Raw genomic sequence first — 18193 nt, 5'->3', positions numbered from 1 at the left:
TTCTGAATTCTCAGGTCAGTGTTCACCTTGAAAAACTTCTTTTCCCCCCTTCCCTTCACAGTTAGCATTTGATCACTATGTTACTTCCTATTGTTTGATTAGTTAGGCGTATCAGGTCTGTCTTCAGATACAACTAGAATAGTGTGTTGTGATCATTTTGTGGAAACTTATGTGGACTGGATAGTGTTAAGAGTATTGGAAGAAGAACTGATTGTTAGTACTGGAGAGGTGTCATCTATCCACCAGAGGGCACTACATGGCTAGCTCTAAAAGATCTTGGAGAATAAATTTTATACACATACACTTTAGTTGTAGATAGTCATAATGCCTTTATTTGTTTATGTGGTGCTGAGAATTGAACCCAGGCTGCACACGTAGTAGGCGAGAGCTCTACCACTGAGCCACAACCCCAGCCCCTGGGTAAATGTTTTTGGCCATTCTTTGGTTTTAATTTTCTGTGTTCAGTCAATTCTGTACGATGTCCATTCTCCTCCCCATTTCTATTTTCCATTGCTTAAGCAACTCTTATTTGTCCTTGTTGCCAAAAAGGCCCTATGAAGCCACCAGTAACTTCCAACTACAAATGTGTGAAACTAAGATCTTTCTGAATTTGATCCTAATTAGGTTTTTCCTGCTACATCCTGGCCTACTTATAATGTGTTGTGCATTCCAGTTGAATTGCTGTATGTTCACGTATGATTCTTGCTGGTGCATTGAGCCTGCTATGACCATCCCAGCTTCTCTATCAAGATCATACACATCCTTCAAAGTATAAGCCATATAATAGCAGCAAAACTTTTCTTGAGGGCTGGGCTTGTGGCTCAGTTGGGTTCGAGTCTTCAGCACCACATATAAATAAAGATCCATTAACAACTAAAAAAATTTAAAACCTTTTCTTGATTCTTTAGTCAGAATCACTGATGTACTCAGGGCAAATTGTTCCTCTCTCTAGCACTTAAATGATTTTATAATTAAAATAATTACATTCCTGCTTCTTCAGTAGATGGCAAGCTCCTTGAGGGCATAGATTATGCTTTTGTATGTTTCACAGTACCTACCATTTAGTAGATGCTCAAAAGATGTTCTCTTGGGTTGCATTTTCTGTCCTGGAATACAATAGTATTCCCTTTGTCCTAGACCTGTTGGTTCCTGTCTTTTCTTTTTTTTCTCTCCTGTCCTTACAGGAATCAGACTTTCTACTCTACTTGGCCTCTTCATTTTTTCTTTATCCTCATTTGGGGTTTTAAAGGAAGCGTGGAAAGAAATTTGCTATCCTCGAGCAAGCTCTGTCATTTTTGTTATATGCTGTTTATCACTCATAATAAGCTCCTTGTTAACTGAAGAATAGCAATGGGTTCGGTCTGAATAGATTTCAGATTGCAGGGAAGAGTCTTTAGAATAAGGGAGATTAGGAAAACCTACTTGTCTAAGGTGAGGGTTTATGAGCTATATTTAAAAAAATGTTACTGCGGAATGAATCCAGGGGTGCTTAACTACTGAGCTACATTCCCAGCCTTTATTTGTTTGTTTAGTTTTTGGTACTGGGAATTGGGGCACTGGACTGAGTCACATCTCCAGCTTTATTTTGTATTTTAGAGACAGTGTCTCACTTAGTTGCTTAGGGCCTTGCCATTGGTGAGGCTGTTTTGAACTCACGATCCTCCTGTCTCAGCCTCCTGAGCAGCTGGGTTTACAGGCATGTGCCACCATGCCTGGCTTATTTTTTATTTTGAAACAGAGTCTCACTAAGTTGCTGAGGCTCGTCTCCAACTTGTTATCCTCCCACTTTAGCCTTGTGAATCACTGGGATTAAGGTTATCTGCTACTGTGATTGGCCAGTTTTTTTTGTGGTACTGCTGATTGAATCCAGCAACACTTTATCACTGAGCTACATTTTGCATCTGTTTTTACTTTTTTATTTGAGAACGGGGTTCACTAAGTTGCCTAGGCTGGCCTCAAATTTTCAATCCTCCTATCTCAGCCTCCAGAGTTGCTGGTATTTTACGTGTGTGCTTCCATGCTCAGCCTCAGAGTCAGATGTTTAGAGGGCCTTTGGTTAATACATAACACTTTTTGTTGGGGTACTGGTGATTGAACCCAGGGCCTTTCACCTGTTATGCAAGTGCTCTACAACTGAGCTATAACCCCCATCCCTTTTTATTTTTATTTTGAGACAGAGACAGAGTTGCTAAATTGCCCAGGCTGGTCTCAAACTTGCAGTCTTCTTGCCTCAGTCTCCTGAGTAGTTGGGATTACAGGCATGCACCATCACAACATGTACCTAGCTAATCCAGTACATTTTAAGGCAGGATTTGCTTAATCTGACATTGGCTATAGAGAAAAGCATTTGCTGTTGTTTTTGTTTTGCATTTTCAACTTAGGTTTGTTTTATTTAAATTTAATGTTAATTCCATACAGATTCTGTATCTGTGGCTCTAATCAAATATCTAGTAGTATAAATTTGCTTCAAGTAATATATACTGATAAAAGAGTTTGAGCTAGCAAAAGGAAGGAGGTGTGGTAGAAAGGAGAAAAAACAAAAAGAATTGAACACATGTGCAGACTCTTTCCTACCATCTTCAATGTTTACCTGCTTCAGAGGGAAAGTAAAATTGCTGGACTTGTTCAATAATATAACATTTTTTCTTGCTTTTATATGTGATTATGAGAAATCTTTTGGATGTCACGGTCAAATTTTAAAATATCAACCCTCTTAATTTCCCGTGCCTCTTTCCCCTTTATTCTTATTGATAATCATTCAAACAAATAGACCTTTATTGAGTATTTAGCAAGTGCTGATCACTGTTGTAGGTGCTAAGACTTGTAACAGAAAAAAGAGCCACTCAGCAAAAAATTTTATTTATTGAAGCTTGGCGTCAATTTGTTATACCTCTGATTTGTATCCCACTAAAAAACTTCCACTGATTTTCTAAAAAACATACCATAAAATTTGCCTTTAAGTACAGGTCAGTGATTCTTAGCATATATTAATGTATATATTATTAGTAAATATAAACTATTATTAGTACCTAATTTTGGAGCATTTTCATCATCCCATAAAGAAACTTTGGGGGGGCGGTTCCGGGGATTGAACTCAGGGGCATTCGACCACTGATCCATATCCCCAGTCGTATTTTTTTTGTATTTTATTTAGAGACAGGGTCTCACTGAATTGCTTAGCACCTTACCTGCTGCAAGGCTGGCTTTGAACTCATGATCCTCCTGGCTCAGCCTCCCAAGCCACTGGGATTACAGGCATGCACCACCAAGCTCTGTGCTGGCCTTCTTTATACACTCTAAATACCAGACCCTTACTAGATAAGTGATTTACAAGTATTTCTCTCCCTTTGTGAGTTTTTTCACTTTATTGATAGTGTCCTCTGAAATACAAAAAGCCACAAAAATGTATGTCTGTCTCCTAAGAATTCTTGCAGGGGTTTTGTTTGTTTTTGTTGTTGTTTGTTTGGTTTGATGTATTTTTAGATGAGATCTCATGTTGCCCAGCCTGATCTTCAACTGATAGGTTCAAGCAATCCTCTATACCTCAGCCTCTCAAGTAGCTGGGACGACAGGCCTGTGTCACTGTGCTTAGCTTTCTCGTAAGAATTTTATAGTTTGGGCTCTTACATTTAGGCCTTTGATGCACTTTTAATCGATTTTTGTGTTTGGTGTGAGCCAAGGGCCCTACTTCCTTCTTTTGCAGGTAGCTATCCAGGTGTCTTATCACCATTTGTTAAAAACTATTCTTTCATCATTAAATGGTCTTGGCCTCCATTTTAGACATCAGTTGACAAATATCTGGACTCTTCAGTTGTATTCCTTGAATCTGTCTCTATGGCAGTATCACCCTGTTTTCCTTATATGTTTGTGATAAGTTTTAAAATTTTGGAAGTGTAAGTCTTCCAATTATGATCATCTTGGGATGTTTGGCTATTCTGGGTATATTTCCATATGGCTTTTAGAATCAGCTGGTCAATTTCTGCAAAAAAAAGATAACCAGAATTTTAATAGTGTTATGCTGAATCTATAGAGCAGTTTAGGGAATATTGCCATTTTATGTCCATAACCCCCCCAAACCCCGTTACTTTTCTTGGTTTTATTTTTTTTGGGTATTGCCATGTTAAGTAATATTAAGTCTTCCAGTGTGAACCATTCTTTGAACTGTGTGTGATAATTTTTTTCTTTTATTAAATCAATTCCTAAGTATTTTGCTTTTATGTAATGTAAATGGAATTCTTCATTTCATTTTCAGATCTTTTTTGCTTTTGCTATTGCACAGAAGTACAGTTAAGCTGCTTGTGGTGGCACATATCTGTAATGCCAGTGACTTGGGAGCCTGAGGCAGGAGATTGCAAGTTTGAGACCAACCTGGGCAATTTAGTAAGACCCTATCTCAAAATAAAAGGGCTGGCAATGTAGCTCAGTAGTAGAATTCTTGTTTAATATGCATAAAGTCCTTGGTTTAATTCCCAGTTAGCCCAGTACTACCCCCCCGAAAAAAAAAGTACAAGTAATTTTTTTTAATGCTCATCTTATATACTGTGAATGCAGTAAACTTGCTAAACTTATTTTACAGGTTTTGTTGTTGTTCTAATTAGTTATATGACAGTATTTTGATAAATTGTACACAAACGGAGCATAACTTTCTCTTTTGGCTGTACTTGGTGTTGATTATAATCATACTTGTATATAGGGTAAGAATGTCTGTTTTATTCTACCATCCTTCCCATCCTCACTGCCCCACACTTTCCCTCACTCCCCTCTGAAGAATCCAAAGTTCCTTCATTCTTCCCTAACTCCCCACCCCCACTATGGATTAGCATCTGTTTATCAGAGAAAACTATTTAACAGGTTTTTTTTGTGTGTGTATATATTCCTTAAGAGTCTCTCTTTATAAAGTTGTGTCATCTGCAGATATAATTTTATTTGCATCTGAGTACCCTTTATTTCATTTTATTTCATTTTTCTGGCTAAACCTCCTGTACAATGTTGATCAAAAGTGGCTAGGGCAGATCTCCCTATCTTTTTTTCTGATCTTAGGGGAAAAGTTTCAGTCTTTCATTGATTATTCTGTTAGCTATGGGGTTTTCTTTCTTTTTTAATTTTTTTTTTTTTGTAGTTGTAGATGGAAAGAATGCCTTTATTTTATTTGTTCATTTATATGTGATGCTAAGGATTGAACCCAGTGCCCCACACATGCCACATAAGTGCTCTGCCACTGAGCTACACAGCCCCAGCCCAGCTATGGGGTTTTCATAGATGCCCTTTATTTTCTTTGCTGGGCTAGGGTATAGTCCAGTAATAGAGTGCTTGTCTAACATATGTGAGGCCCATGTTGATCCCCAACATCACAAAATAAACACACACACTCACACTTACTGGTTTCCAAGCACATCATATTCTGTCATGTCTGTATACTTTGCATTATTTACTTCTCCTTTTTTTCCTTGGAAAACTCAAAGACTTCCTTGCAAGATTTAATCTAAATATCTAAGAAGCTTTCCTGGACTGCCTCCTATAGAGGGTGACCTTCTGTTATAGTCTGAATGTTTATGTTCCTCCAGATTCATATGTTAAAACCTTATCCCTAGTATGATGTATTATGAGTTGGGTCTTTTGAGAGGTGATTTGGGCATGAGGGTCTTGCCATTATAAAAGATTTAGTGCCTTTATAATAGAGACCTCTGAGCTGGTTATGGTTTCATGTGCCTGTAATCCTGGTGACTTGGAAAACTGAGGCAGGAATAGTGCCAGTTTAAGATCAGCTTCAACAACTGAGGGAGAGACCCTGTCTTAAACTAAAAAAATAAAAAGCACTGGGGATGTGTCTCAGTGGTTAAGCACTACTGTGTTTAGTCTCCATTACCACTCCCCAAGCCCAGAAAAATGAGGTTCTTTAGAGTTGGCTTGTTCCCTCCTATGGGAGGCAGCAGCTAGGTGGTATATATGAACAGAAATTTGGTCTGGACACCAAATCAGTCAACACCTTGATTTTGAACTTCTTCTCAGCTTCCTGAACTGTGAGAAATATGTTTCTTTTATTTATTATTATTATTATTAACGTTGCCTTGCACGTGCCAGGCAAGTGCTATACCACTGAGCTGCACCCCAGACCTTTTTTATTTTGAGACAGGGTCTCATTAGGTTACCTGGGCTGGCCTTGAACTTGAGATCCTCCTGCCTCAGCTTCCTCATTGGTGGAATTGTAGGCATAAGCCAGCATGCCCTGAGAGAGAGAAATTTCTGTTGTTTGTAAGCCATTTAGTCTATGATGTTTTGTTATAGCAATCTGAACAGACTAAGAACATCTTTTCTGCTCAAAGCTGCTTTAGTACTCTTAACATTTCTCTGCATTTTCCACAGAGCATTGTAATTTTTTTGTTTCTCAGACTTGACCCAGAGTGAGGTCAGGTGAGGACTATGTGTGCTACTTTAGACCTGAGACTGCACCAGACATTAGTAGCTAATTCGTAAAAGTTGGTTGCATGGTGGACAGGCTAGGCTGACGGAGGAGGCATATAAATGTCCTTATGTTGCTTTAACTTCATTCTTTGTTTTTTTTTTTTTTTTTCATATAACTTTTCAAATTCAGAAATGTACCCTCTGTATCCTTTTAATTTTATCCCAGTAATCCATTATGGTTCCTAGTTGTGAACCTAACTAAAATGTTTTTAAAAACTGTTGCAATCAATACAGTCTCTTCCAGAAAAGTAGTCATTTCTCTTATTTGCCTGAAAACAGTTTCCTTGTAGTTACTGGGGTACCTAATGAGTTTAATATTAGACAATGATACTTTCTCTAATGACATTTGGAAATATTTCCTGTCTGGCATGCAGGAAGAAAATTGCAGGGTCTCACTTCTCTGGAGCTGGCTACTTTATTTACCATCACATAACCTTAAATAAATTACTCACTTCTCCAAGCCTTGGCCTTCCCATTTATAAAAGCCTAAAAAAATAATTTTTATTTTCTGTGGAATTTTAGGGTCCCATGAGATGTGATTGAAGTTCAGAGCAACTAACAAGATGCCATTTGTTTTAGCTAGACATATTGACCTTTTCTGTCTAGAGTAGGAATTGTTCAAGGATGAGGCATTGTATCTCCTGTGCTGTACTGGTGCCTCCATATTCTTTGCCTTTATCTCTAGTTGGAATCAAAGAATCTTGCTCACTTTTCCTGCCTTCCATGCAGAGGCTGCTCTAGCTTTCTGATTGTTCTTACTTCTTTTCCTGAAACTCTTTCATTTTTTCACTGGTTATGTAGAGGAGATCCACTGAAATGTCCTTTTGATCTATTCCTTGGAGAATATACTGAACAGTATCTATGTTAAAGAACTCTTGCTTTACAGGGACTTTTTTTTTTTTTTTTTGGTGGTGCTGGGGAATGAATCAAGAGGTGCTCTATCACTGGGCTACATACCTAACCCTTTTTGTTTTTTATTTTGAGACAAGGTCCTACCAAGTTGCAGAGGCTGGCCCTGAATTTATGATTCTCCCACCTTAGCCTCCTAAGAAATTAGAATTACAGGCATGTGCCTTTATGCCCAATTTACATGGACTCTGCAAACAAGTACAAGAGCTTCCCTGTCTACCATCTTGTTGCACAATCTCTGGAGTTATAAAGGAATATGATTTCTTGCTTCATCATTGATTGTCAGAGCTAAAATGTCAACATTGGAGTCAGTTGAAACCCCCTGGATATTGCTTTACACAGTGTATACTGCAGGGTATTTAACTGAAAGACCCAGAGTGGGGTAGAATCCTGGCTCTGCCATTTAATGATAAACCCTCTTTATTTCTCTCATGTTCTATTTTTTTCAGTAGTAAAGCAGGGATGAAAATTTATCGGGGATTATGTTAATTAATTAAATGAGGGAAGGTCCTGATGAATTCTCCATTAATTTTTTTTTTCTTTTTGGACGAGGGATTGAATTTAGGGCATTCAACCACTGAGACACATCCCCACCCCTATTTTGTATTTTATTTAGAGACAGGGTCTCACTGAGTTACTTAGCAGCTTCACCATTGCTGAGGCTGGCTTTGAACTTAGAATCCTTCTGCCTCAGCCTCCTGAGCCACTGGGATTACATGAGTAACATTTTGAGAGTCTAGTAATAAGGCCTGATTCATAGAGGTTGGGCCTCAAATGTGAACTGGCAGAAGGAGAAAGGAACTCTGGGGTTGCTGCACTCTTAGTTAATGGGCCTTCATTTTCTGCAAGGTACTGGCCTTAAGGCTTCCATTTTCCTAAGAAACTCTCTCCAAACACCAATCTTCTAGGAAAAATCTCACCTTCTCCAGTCCTCAAGAATTTGTTCCTTTTGGCCTAGGGTTAAGAGCACTGTAGAGACTATGAAGCATTGCGGGCTTCTTGCTTCTGAATGAGTCTTACCTTCAAGAAGCAGCCTCTTGGTGCTCCAAACCACTAGCCTGTTTTCCTCATTAATAGTCATAGTGTTTAATGGATTTTAAGCTCCTTGAAGGGTGGCCTGTGACTTAGGTATCACAGATTTACAGAGCTCTTATTGAAACACTTATTGAAAAAATGAGCAAATATTCAACTTTTCTAACATCTACCATGTCAGACATTGGTGTTTCAAAGTTGAATAAGATCCCATCCTGAAGGAGCTCATCATACTTCAAAAACATTACTTGTTCAATCCTCATAGTGATTTCCTTGAAGGATGTTGGTGGTAAGAGATTTGCTCAAAGTGGTAAAGCCAGGCCTGGGCTAGTTGGAGAGGTAGGTCCTGACACTAAAGTGGAACTTCTAGTCACCTGCTGCCACCTCTCAGGGAGACTCCACTCCTCATTGCCAAGGAAAATGCCCAAATGTTAGGGATAGGGAAAGTAGCCATAGTGTGCAGTGATGACGAGGTCTAGCACTGGGACATCTTAACTCTGTCACTCATTTGTTTTGTAACCTTGAGCAAGTTACTGAGTCTCTGAGCTCGGTCTTCTCATATGTAAAAAGAATAATACTGTAGTGGACATCCACTTTTTTACCTGAACAACATCAAGTCCCACTTAAGCTAACAGTGCCCAAGTTTTGCTTTCCTCTTCTTAGTTGTCGGTAACAGAGGTGGGAGTATTATGTTACTCAAACAAGCCAGCCACATGCTTGCTGGAAATGATTTTTCCCAAGAATTGAATCCCACTAGAGTTCACTCATCCAGAAACCTTGATAAGAATGTTACTGGTCCTGCTTTTTGAACCAGGAGGCCTTTCAGCTCCTGACCTTTTATGGTTAGGTCTGTTTCTTCCATTTTCTGGGACTTCTCACATTAACCTGCCCCAATACACTTAACAAAAACTCCCATTTTGTTTTAATTCATCAGACTCAATTTGTATTGCTTTTAACAAAACCTAATTTATCCAAATACCTACCTTAAAATATGAAGTGTGTATAGCACCTAGTGCAGTCCTGGCAGCAAAGCAAGCAGTAAGTGGAGATAGTTATGCAAGTTAATTTTGGGGGCCAGGATACAGGGAGGGGGAGAGGAGATTGTTAATGGTTTGTGTTCCACTGAGAAGCCTTTCCCCAAGAAATGGAAGGACAACAGCAGGGAGGGAAGTCCAGGCTGTGATATGCTCATTTATTCAAAATGTCTTTATTGAAACAGAATGATAGAGCAAGAAAGAATGAGGTCTGGGAGGATGTCTTTGGGCACAAGATGGAGCCCAGACCCATGTTACAGTATGGAGCTCTCTCCCTATTCCCTGACTTGCTGAGGACATGAACACAAAGCAGCAGGGAGGAGATGGGGGTGGGGGCGGCCCTTGGAGTTTTCCTCCATGGCTGGTGTGAGGTGCCTTGGAGCCTTCTGGGCAGCCCTGCCTTCCTCTCTCTTCCTGGTCTCCTTGCCAGGGCCTGTCACCTTTCTCTATGGGCCAGCCTCACACCAGGGTGCACAGAGGCCGCTTAGAGGGCAGGATTGGGGGTGGCAAGCAATGGGACATGGTCACAGCGGTTAGGGGGTGGCTGCCGTAGTAGGGAAGGCCGACGGCACAGCTCCCCATCCCGGAGCACCTCAGGCAAGAGCTTGCGCTTGGTCTCTGGCAGAAGCATAATGCTGAGGATGCAGAGGAGGGCACAGGCCGCCAGCACCACGTGCTGCAGGAAGGCTCCATGGCCCATGTGGAGGCGCTGGGCTGGACCACTCAGTCCCCCAAGTGCCCCCAGTGCCATGATCAGACCCAGGCCACGGCCCCTGGGGAAGATGTAGGAGATACTCAGCCTATAGCTGTGGGCCTCACCCCAACCCTTCTCTAGTAGCTTCCCTCCATCCCTCAGGCTTTGAGGCCTGGCCTTAGAAGTACCCTTCTCTCACCGGACGGTGGTGGGGATGACTTCAGCAGCAAGGAGAGTACTGAGGATAGCAGCTGCTTGGGAGGAGAAGAGCCCAAGAACAGAGAACGTGGTGATGGCAGCCTCATTCAGATCTGGAAGATCAAGAGGGACAACATGAATGGAGCTGGGGAGATCATGCCTGGCCTAATCCCTAGTGATCCTCTTTGTTCTTAGATCCTGTGCTCTAAGTGGGCTCTGGGCATTCACTAATTGGGAGAACAGATGGGGTTGCCTGGCTAGGTGGAGGCTTGTAGAAGCTGTGGGCAGGTTCAGGGTCTTATCTTGGGAGGCCTATGCCAGAAGTATTGGCTGAGTCTATCTGAGGCACCTCTATTGGGGTTCCCTTGTTGAGCCCACATCATGGGGAAGGGAAGATGCTTACAATCCCATAGACCCAGCAGGACTAGGGATGCGATGCCAGTGAGGGTCATTGCTAGAAGCAGGATGCCCCGACGGCCAAATCGGTCCACAGTGACCCCCAGGAAGACGCAGGCCAGGGCTGCTGTGCCACTGGCCAGCAGGGAGCACAAGTAGAAGTCTGATGGGCTTCCTCCTCCTCCCACAGGCTGGTAGCAGTGGCGAATGGCATGGGCAATGAAGCTGTGACGAGGGGTAGGGAAAGAAAGAAAAGTGATTGACCATCTTCAGCCTTCCACATCCTTGGTTATCCTCTGTAGGTCTTCCAGCCTTCCCCACCCAGCCAATCCCCATCCCAGCTACTGGGCTGGCCCTCAGGTCTGACACCCAGGCTCACTTGGTAAAGCCCAGGATAAGCAGATTTTTCCAGATGTTGCGGTAGTTGAGGAGGGACGCGAGGGAGAAAGTGGATGTTGCAGGGAGAGGGCAGGTGTTCTCCAGGTCTTTGGGAGAGAGAGAGGAGTTTAGAAGAGACAGCTGAGAAACCAGGATCCTCCCACATGAGGGTAGGGACCCTGGGAGATGGCACAGCTACATGCAGAAGGCACCTGTTCTGTGTGCATACAAGGTGTCACCCATAGAGAGCCTTGCTTTTTTTTTTTTTTTTAGTTGTAGATGGACATAATATCTTTATTTATTTGTTTATTTTTATGTGGTGCTGAGGATTGAACCCAGGGCTTCACACCTGCGAGGCAAGTACTCTACTACTCAGCTATAGCCCCAGCCCTGAGAGCCCTGCTTACCTTGCAGAGCCTCTTGGGCTTCTTCCCCCAGCATCTGCCCATGGGGCCGGTTCCGCTCAGCCAGGATCCTCAGCACAGATTGAGCTTCCTCAATCTGCCGCTTCACTATCAACCACCGAGCAGACTCCAGAAACAGACCAGGCCAGCTGGAGGCAGGGTGGTGGGGTGCAATGAGGCCTCCCCTCTCCTGACCCAGGGCTAGGAAACTCCCACCTCTGAGGGACTGAGACAGGCCTGGACCAGGGGCAGTTGAAGAAGAGGAGGGGTCTCTGGGCTAAGAGCTAGACTGGAGGTAGAGCTGGGCCAGACTACACATGAAGGGCAATACTAACCCATAAAACAGGAAGAGGATGCAGGGAGCGGTGATCATTCGCTGCAGAAATCGCCAGTCCTTAGAGACAAGGGCCAGGCCCAGGAACAGGAAGTGCCCTCCCACCCCCACCAACTCCCCTGCCAGGGCCACCCGAAGCCTCTGGGTTGGGTCACACAGCTCCAAGCCTAGAGATAATAGCAGGGATGAGGGAGAAGGGAGAGGCCAGGGAGGAGACATTAGAGGGGAGAGGGAGGGAAAGAGGAGGACAGAGAGCTAGGTCAGACCCTGAGCAGAGTTGTAGCCATCACCTCCCACAGACTAACCTCTAGGTGTCAAGGAGCAGAGAGATCGTGCAGTCCCCTCTCCTCTCCTGCTCAAACCTAGGAGGGATCTAGGTTCGGTCTCCCTGAGAGTGATCAGCATTTCCAGTTTACAGACCCTTTCACATCAGGTCTCCTGTTTGACCTTCATGTCAACTCTTGTCCAAGATCACATAGCTAGTCAGGGCTTCAGTTTTTAAATAAGGTGATATTCCCTAACAGCACTAAGTCCAGGGCAATGCTTTAAAGATTTCGGGGAGACAGATGTGAGAGAAGCAGGACCCCTGGATCATTCAAAAGCCTGGCTAGAAATATAACTGATTCTGAACAGCTGAAATTTAGGCCTGAAGAAGGGACAGTGGGGGCCCTGGGGATATAGAAAAGCAGGTGTGAGATCCAAGGGGGGGACATCTGGCAGGGTTCCACTTACGCATCAGGTAGACACCAAGGTCAACTCCAGCAAGCAGAAAACCCAGGAGGAATCGGAGGGCCATGACTCCGGTGGAAGAGCCTGCAGCAGCTCCTCCTACTCCACAGGGGCCTACCAGCCCCAAGGTCAGCAGCACAATCCCACGTCGGCCAAACCTGGAAAGTGGGGAGGACTTCTGGTTACCTAGACTTGCTTGGGAGAAGATGTCCTGGGTGGGGGCCGGCTGGCCACTTCAGAGTTGGTGGTAGAGGATGAGGCTCCTGGTGTAAGAGCTGAACTGAGATTAGAGAAGATGAGAAGAGATGAGTACTGTGTGTGGGTGATGTCTGGCTACTGGGCACTGGGTTGTGGCTATGGTTCTGTGGGAGGTGGAACAATTGACTCTTGAGGATAGGGCTATTGGTATTAGGGCATTTAGGTTTATATGTGAGGTTGCCCATAGGGGGATGGGATATTGCTTAGTGTATTTGGAACCACTGATCTATAGGAATAGAGATATTGGTCAGTAGAAATGGAGCTTGTCTTGTTCAGACTAGTCAAGAGATGGGAGTCACTGATATAAGTCACCTATGTGGAGGTGAGGCCACTAGTCACTTGTGTGTGGGTATAATTTTGGTCAGTGAAGATGGAACTACTAATCTTAGGGGCTCAGTAATTCATTTTTGGGGATGAGTGGAATGGCACTGAGCAGGAGATGGAGCTACTGATCCTTGAATGGGTCTATTAATCCATGGGGTAGGACTTTTGACCAGTGAGGATGAAACTATAAATCTTTGGAGACTGAAGAATTGATCTTTGGGGATGGAACCATTGATTCATGATGCAAGGATCTCAGAATCCATATGGATGGGTATTCAAGGGATGAATCTGTTAATTCATGGGGATAATCACTAAGAATGGGCCAGGTGAGATAAAACTATTGGCAAGTGATGATGGTCACTGACTACAAGTTAGTGAGCACAGGGCTACTAATCCTTAGGGGATAGACTACTGATCTTTAGGGATAAGGCTATTGATCTATGAAGATTGGGGGCCACTGGTCATTGGAAAGGTGGCACTAATCCCTGGAAACAAGGTCACTAAACCTTTAGGGCAGGTTCATTTTTCATGAGGATGGCTTATTGGTTAATGTGGCTAAGATTTCTGATTTGGGGAGATTGAATTATTGGTCTTTGGTAATGAGGTCCATAGGAATGAGACTACTGGCATATGAAAAAGGCCATTAATGCATGGGGACAGGATACTGATATGTAGGTTTAGGATCATTGGCCTACAGGTGTCTATTGGACAGTGAGAATGGGTTTTAATTTTTAAGGAACTGGACTATTGAATGTCAGGATGCCTTTGATCCATGGAAGTTGAACTAATCCACTTAGGTGGGGCTATACTAGTGAGGATGAGTAATCCATGGGGATAGCCAGTGGAGTTGGAGTTCCTGATCGGTGATGATGGTGTCCAGAAACAGAGGAGATGGGATTTTTGATACACATGGAAAATTACTGGTTGGTGGAGACAGGCAGTTGATGAGGCCATGATTTGTGAAAATGGAAATTTGGGTCTGAAAGGATCTGAAATCCCTGAGGATCTGTGAAGATTGGACTATCAATCTATGAGGGGTGCTCTTGAGATTAATGATTCATAAAGGTAGATTTATTTAGTGGTAGGCATGAAACTATGGGTTACTGAAGATGAAGGTACTCTTTTGAAATATCTGTTGATCCATGTGGGAGGGGCCACTAGAGGGTCAGAGATTGAGTCATTTGCAAAGATGAACTATTCGCCAGTGGGAATGGGGCTGCTGATATTTAGGAATTAACATTGATCTTTAGGAATGAGCCCACTGAGGTGGAGCTAACAGTGCAGATGGGCTGTTAGCCAGTGGGAATTTGTTAATCCATGAAGATGGTAAGGGAGGTGGTTAGGATGAGAAGTGCTACAAAGGAAGAGAGAGCATTTCCTTGTCAAAACAGGGTTTTCGTTTAGGGGATGGGACTATTATCTTTGGAGATGATGTCATTGGTCCATGGATAGGGGCTACAGGTAAGTGGAAATGGTCCATGGAGGTCATTCTCCTGTGCAGAAGAGTGTATTTCTTGATGGGGAGTGAAGTTGAGTCAGGGGTAGATCACTGAACGGAAATCCAGAGAAGGCCAGCAGAGTCCAGCGAATTGTCCTCTATCTTTTGCAAACACCAGCTGCTTGGGCTAGTTTCCCTAGCACCCCCTCCTCTCTACCATCCCGGCCCCCACGACAGCCCTCACCTGTCTGCGGGGTAACCCAGGAACAGGTAGCCGGAGGCAAAGCCCAAGATGAAGAGGATCTGCTCCAGGATCACCTGCCAGCCCAGGTCACACACCAGATCCCACTGGGGATGTGAGAAGGGTGCACCGGGCATGAGGCCCCGCCCTTGCCACCCTAGGCCCTCCCCCAGACCCGAGGCCCGCCTGACTGTCTTACCTGGCCGATGGCGTTGGTGGTGAGCACCGGCAAGCCATTATAGTCCCAGTCCTTGAGGCAATGGTTGAAGTCTGGCGGGGCGAAGCCGCTACACGAGGGGTCCGTACTAGTGGCGACGCGGCTGACTGCGCTGGCTGCTAAGGCCGCGCTGGCGACGCTAACGCCGCTGGCATTGGGGGGCTGCTCCCAGCCAGAGGCGTTGGGAGGGAAGGCCCCGTAGTGGCAATGCAGTGGGGGCGCCAGCGTGAAGATGGGGTCCGAGGCCAGACCCAGAGCCACGAAGAGAACCGGCAGGCAGCAGAGGCCGAGCTGCAGCTGCTGGCCGCCGCCCAGCGCCCCCACCTGGGCGAGCAGCGCCTCAAAGCTGAGGGGGCCTGGGGGTACGGCCAGCGACAGGCTGCTGCCCAGCCCGTCGCCGCCCGCATCGCCCTCCCCCTCCCGCTCGCGCTCGCGCTCACCCTGCAGCTGCTCGGTGGGCACAGCATCTCCAAGGGTCCCGACCTGCTGTGGGGCGAGGTGGGGTGTTGGGGGCAGAAGGGTGAAGCGGAGAAAGCCGCAGAGCAAGGGGAGATAGGGGGCAGGAGGTGCTGAAGCTAGGGCAAGGAAGGCAGGTAGGGACAGGGGATGCACGGGAGAAAATGCCGGGCCTTCAGCGGGGACCTGGACAGGGGTGCGGGATAGGATGGCGTAGCCACCACCACCACCACCACCCCCCGCGCGAGGCGCAGGCACTTACTCCGTTGGAGCTGGGGGTGATCTCTACGGTGCTGTCGATTTTGCTGCCACCCCCGCCATTAGGCTCTGGGGTCCCAGTGGCCACCCGGGGAGCCAGCTTGCCGACCTCAGCGGCCCTCTTGGACCGCGCCAAAAGGATGCACTACCCTCTGGCCCAGCTGCGCGCCGGGAGGCCAGACAGTGAAAGACCGAAGGGACCCCAATCTGCAGCTCTGCAGCCGCGGGCGCCTCCTCAGTCTCTGCGATCTCTGCGCTGCTTTCCCCTCCTCTTCCTCTAGACTCCCCTCCCCTTCCCACGTCAGCAGAACCTTCGGTCCAGACTTTTCGTCAGAGAGAGGAAGGGGGGCCAGGGCCCAGGGGAGGGAGGGGCTGGGGGCTCTGTCTTCTGTTCCTTGGTCTGCGGGCCATTGCAGTGAAAAGGGAAAAATGCTGAAGAATAGTAACTCAGACAGATGCCAGAGGGTCCTCCATCACTTACAGTTCTTCCCCACTCATTCATTCATCAGTGAAATTTGTTAAATGCCTATGTTCCAGGCCTTGTCTAGGCTTTGGGGATAATAGGCTGGACAAGACCACCTTGGGGAGATAGACATGTAAACAAGCAATTGTAGTTCAGCTTATGCATGTGGAGAGCTGATTTGGCACTGTACTCAGCTTTCTAGCTTCAATCGCTACAAGGAGACCACTTCTCTGGGATTCACCATCCCATCCTGATTGAATCTCCATGATTTTTCAACAGCATTTGGCAGTATTGACAACCCCTTCCTCTAAATACTTTCTTATCTTCTAAGACCCACATTCCCCTGGTTTTCTTTCTTTTACTCCTTTTCTCCATGCAGGCACATCTTCCTATTCCTCACCTTCATTCAGTTCTGCAATCCTCAGAGACTTGGTCCTTGACTCTCTTCTCACCCTACAGTATTGTCTCCCTTTTGGGATCTCACTCATTCCCAACATTTCAGTCATCACCAGTACAAATGATACAAATCTGAGTCCCAGATATACCCCCCAGATCTCATCTCTTTTCTGAGCCCAGGGTCCACTTTCAATAACTCACAGGGACCTCAAATTCCCTATGACCAAACTCATGTTCTTCCCCACTATAACCTTGTTGGTCATCTTCTAGTCTTCCTTCTTCAAGGAATAATACCAACCACTTATGGCCAGATGCTCAGGTGACAGTCCTTGAAATTTCCTCTTAACTCATGTCAAGTCATTTACAAAATCCTATCCATTCTACTTCCTGTATAGTTCTCAGATATTCTGCTTCTCTTCCATCTCTATTACCAATACTGCAACCTCCAAATTCCCACCTGGTGTTCTGCATCCTTTCATATCTATCCCCTCCCCCATCTATTACTTATGGATGCAGATGGAATAATCTTTTTAAAAATGGAGGTCTACTGGGCACAGTAGAGTGCACCTGTAATTCTGGTGACTTGGGAGGCTGAGGCAGGAAGGATGGCAAGTTCAAGGCCAGCCTCAGCAAATTAACAAGGCCCCAAGCAACCTGTTTTAAAATAGAAAATAAAAAGGGCTGCTGGGCTGGAATATAGCTCAGTTGGTAGAGTGCTTGCCTTGCATGCACAAGGCCCTGGGTTCAATCCCCAGCACCACACACACACACACACACACACACAAAAAAAAAAAAAAAAAAAAAAAAAGGCTGGAGATTGTAGCTCAGTAGTAAAGTACAAAAAAAAAAAAAAAAAAAAAAAGGCGCCTTGTGTGACCCTTCCAGGCTATCACCATGAAGATAAGTATTCTAGGTAGCTCAAGAACTCACACATGCTCCTGCATGCCTGGTCATATGCTCTATGTAGCTCCATTTCACTTCATGTCTCAAACTTGCTGCATTCTAGCTTCTGACCTTCTTCAGTTTTTCCAATGTTACAGCGTCTTTGCACAAGCTGGTTCTTATACTTAGATGGCTTCTTAGTCAAGTTTTTCCCATCCTTCAGCTGTCAGCTCAAGCATCTTTGCCTCAAAATCTTCTCTAACCTTAGAATTGCTATTCAGTGGAGCAGCAGCACCCATTATCATTTGAGAGCATAATCTTAGCCTCAACCAGACCCTTGAATCATTATCTGTATTCTAACTAGATCCCCAGGTGTATGTACATTCAAGTTAGCGATGTATTTCTCTAATAAATTTTTATGCTTGATAGGTACTTCATTCCCCAATCCTAGGTAAGAACTGGGATGGACCATGTGTCAAGTCAACTAGCTCATTCCCCTTTCTCTACACTGAACCACCTTCCACTTGTCTCCTCTATTCATATTTCCCTAATACAGGAAACCCTTCCACCACTCCCTCTCCCTCTATTCTTTTTAGCCTCTCTTCCAGAGATACCGCAATACAATCACAGCCAACATACCTTAGGGATTTATTGTCTACATCCTTGTCTGTCTTGGATAATAATCTCTTA

General features: G+C 44.8%; 1 protein-coding gene across 1 annotated transcript; it reads right to left on the bottom strand.

Annotated features, from left to right (window-relative positions):
* Positions 1-9586: 9586 nt before the first annotated feature.
* On the bottom strand, positions 9587-16631 carry Slc22a17 (solute carrier family 22 member 17). Its single transcript, XM_013364525.4, has 11 exons — positions 16626-16631; positions 15767-15907; positions 15031-15534; positions 14835-14938; positions 12574-12728; positions 11843-12008; positions 11511-11656; positions 11105-11210; positions 10733-10950; positions 10331-10442; positions 9587-10210 (listed from the first exon to the last, which is right to left on the bottom strand). The coding sequence occupies exons 1-11, from the start codon at positions 16629-16631 to the stop codon at positions 9922-9924; spliced, it is 1947 nt and encodes a 648-aa protein (XP_013219979.2). The 3' UTR covers positions 9587-9921.
* Between the last annotated feature and the right edge of the window lie 1562 nt (positions 16632-18193).

This window comes from Ictidomys tridecemlineatus, chromosome 5 (genome assembly GCF_052094955.1).
Source record: "Ictidomys tridecemlineatus isolate mIctTri1 chromosome 5, mIctTri1.hap1, whole genome shotgun sequence".
NCBI lineage: Eukaryota > Metazoa > Chordata > Mammalia > Rodentia > Sciuridae > Ictidomys > Ictidomys tridecemlineatus.
The sequence above is the reverse complement of the archived record's forward strand: the minus strand, read 5'-3'. Positions and strand labels throughout refer to the sequence as shown.

What these genes read in the sequence shown, in the direction of transcription:
- Slc22a17 (XM_013364525.4), bottom strand. An exon ending in CTGGGTTACCCCGCAGACAG is followed by an intron (nt 12,729 to 14,834) that starts GTGAGGGCTGTC and finishes CCCACTTTCCAG; the next exon opens with GTTTGGCCGACGTGGGATTG. An exon ending in AGCCCAAGAGGCTCTGCAAG is followed by an intron (nt 11,211 to 11,510) that starts GTAAGCAGGGCT and finishes TCTCTCCCAAAG; the next exon opens with ACCTGGAGAACACCTGCCCT.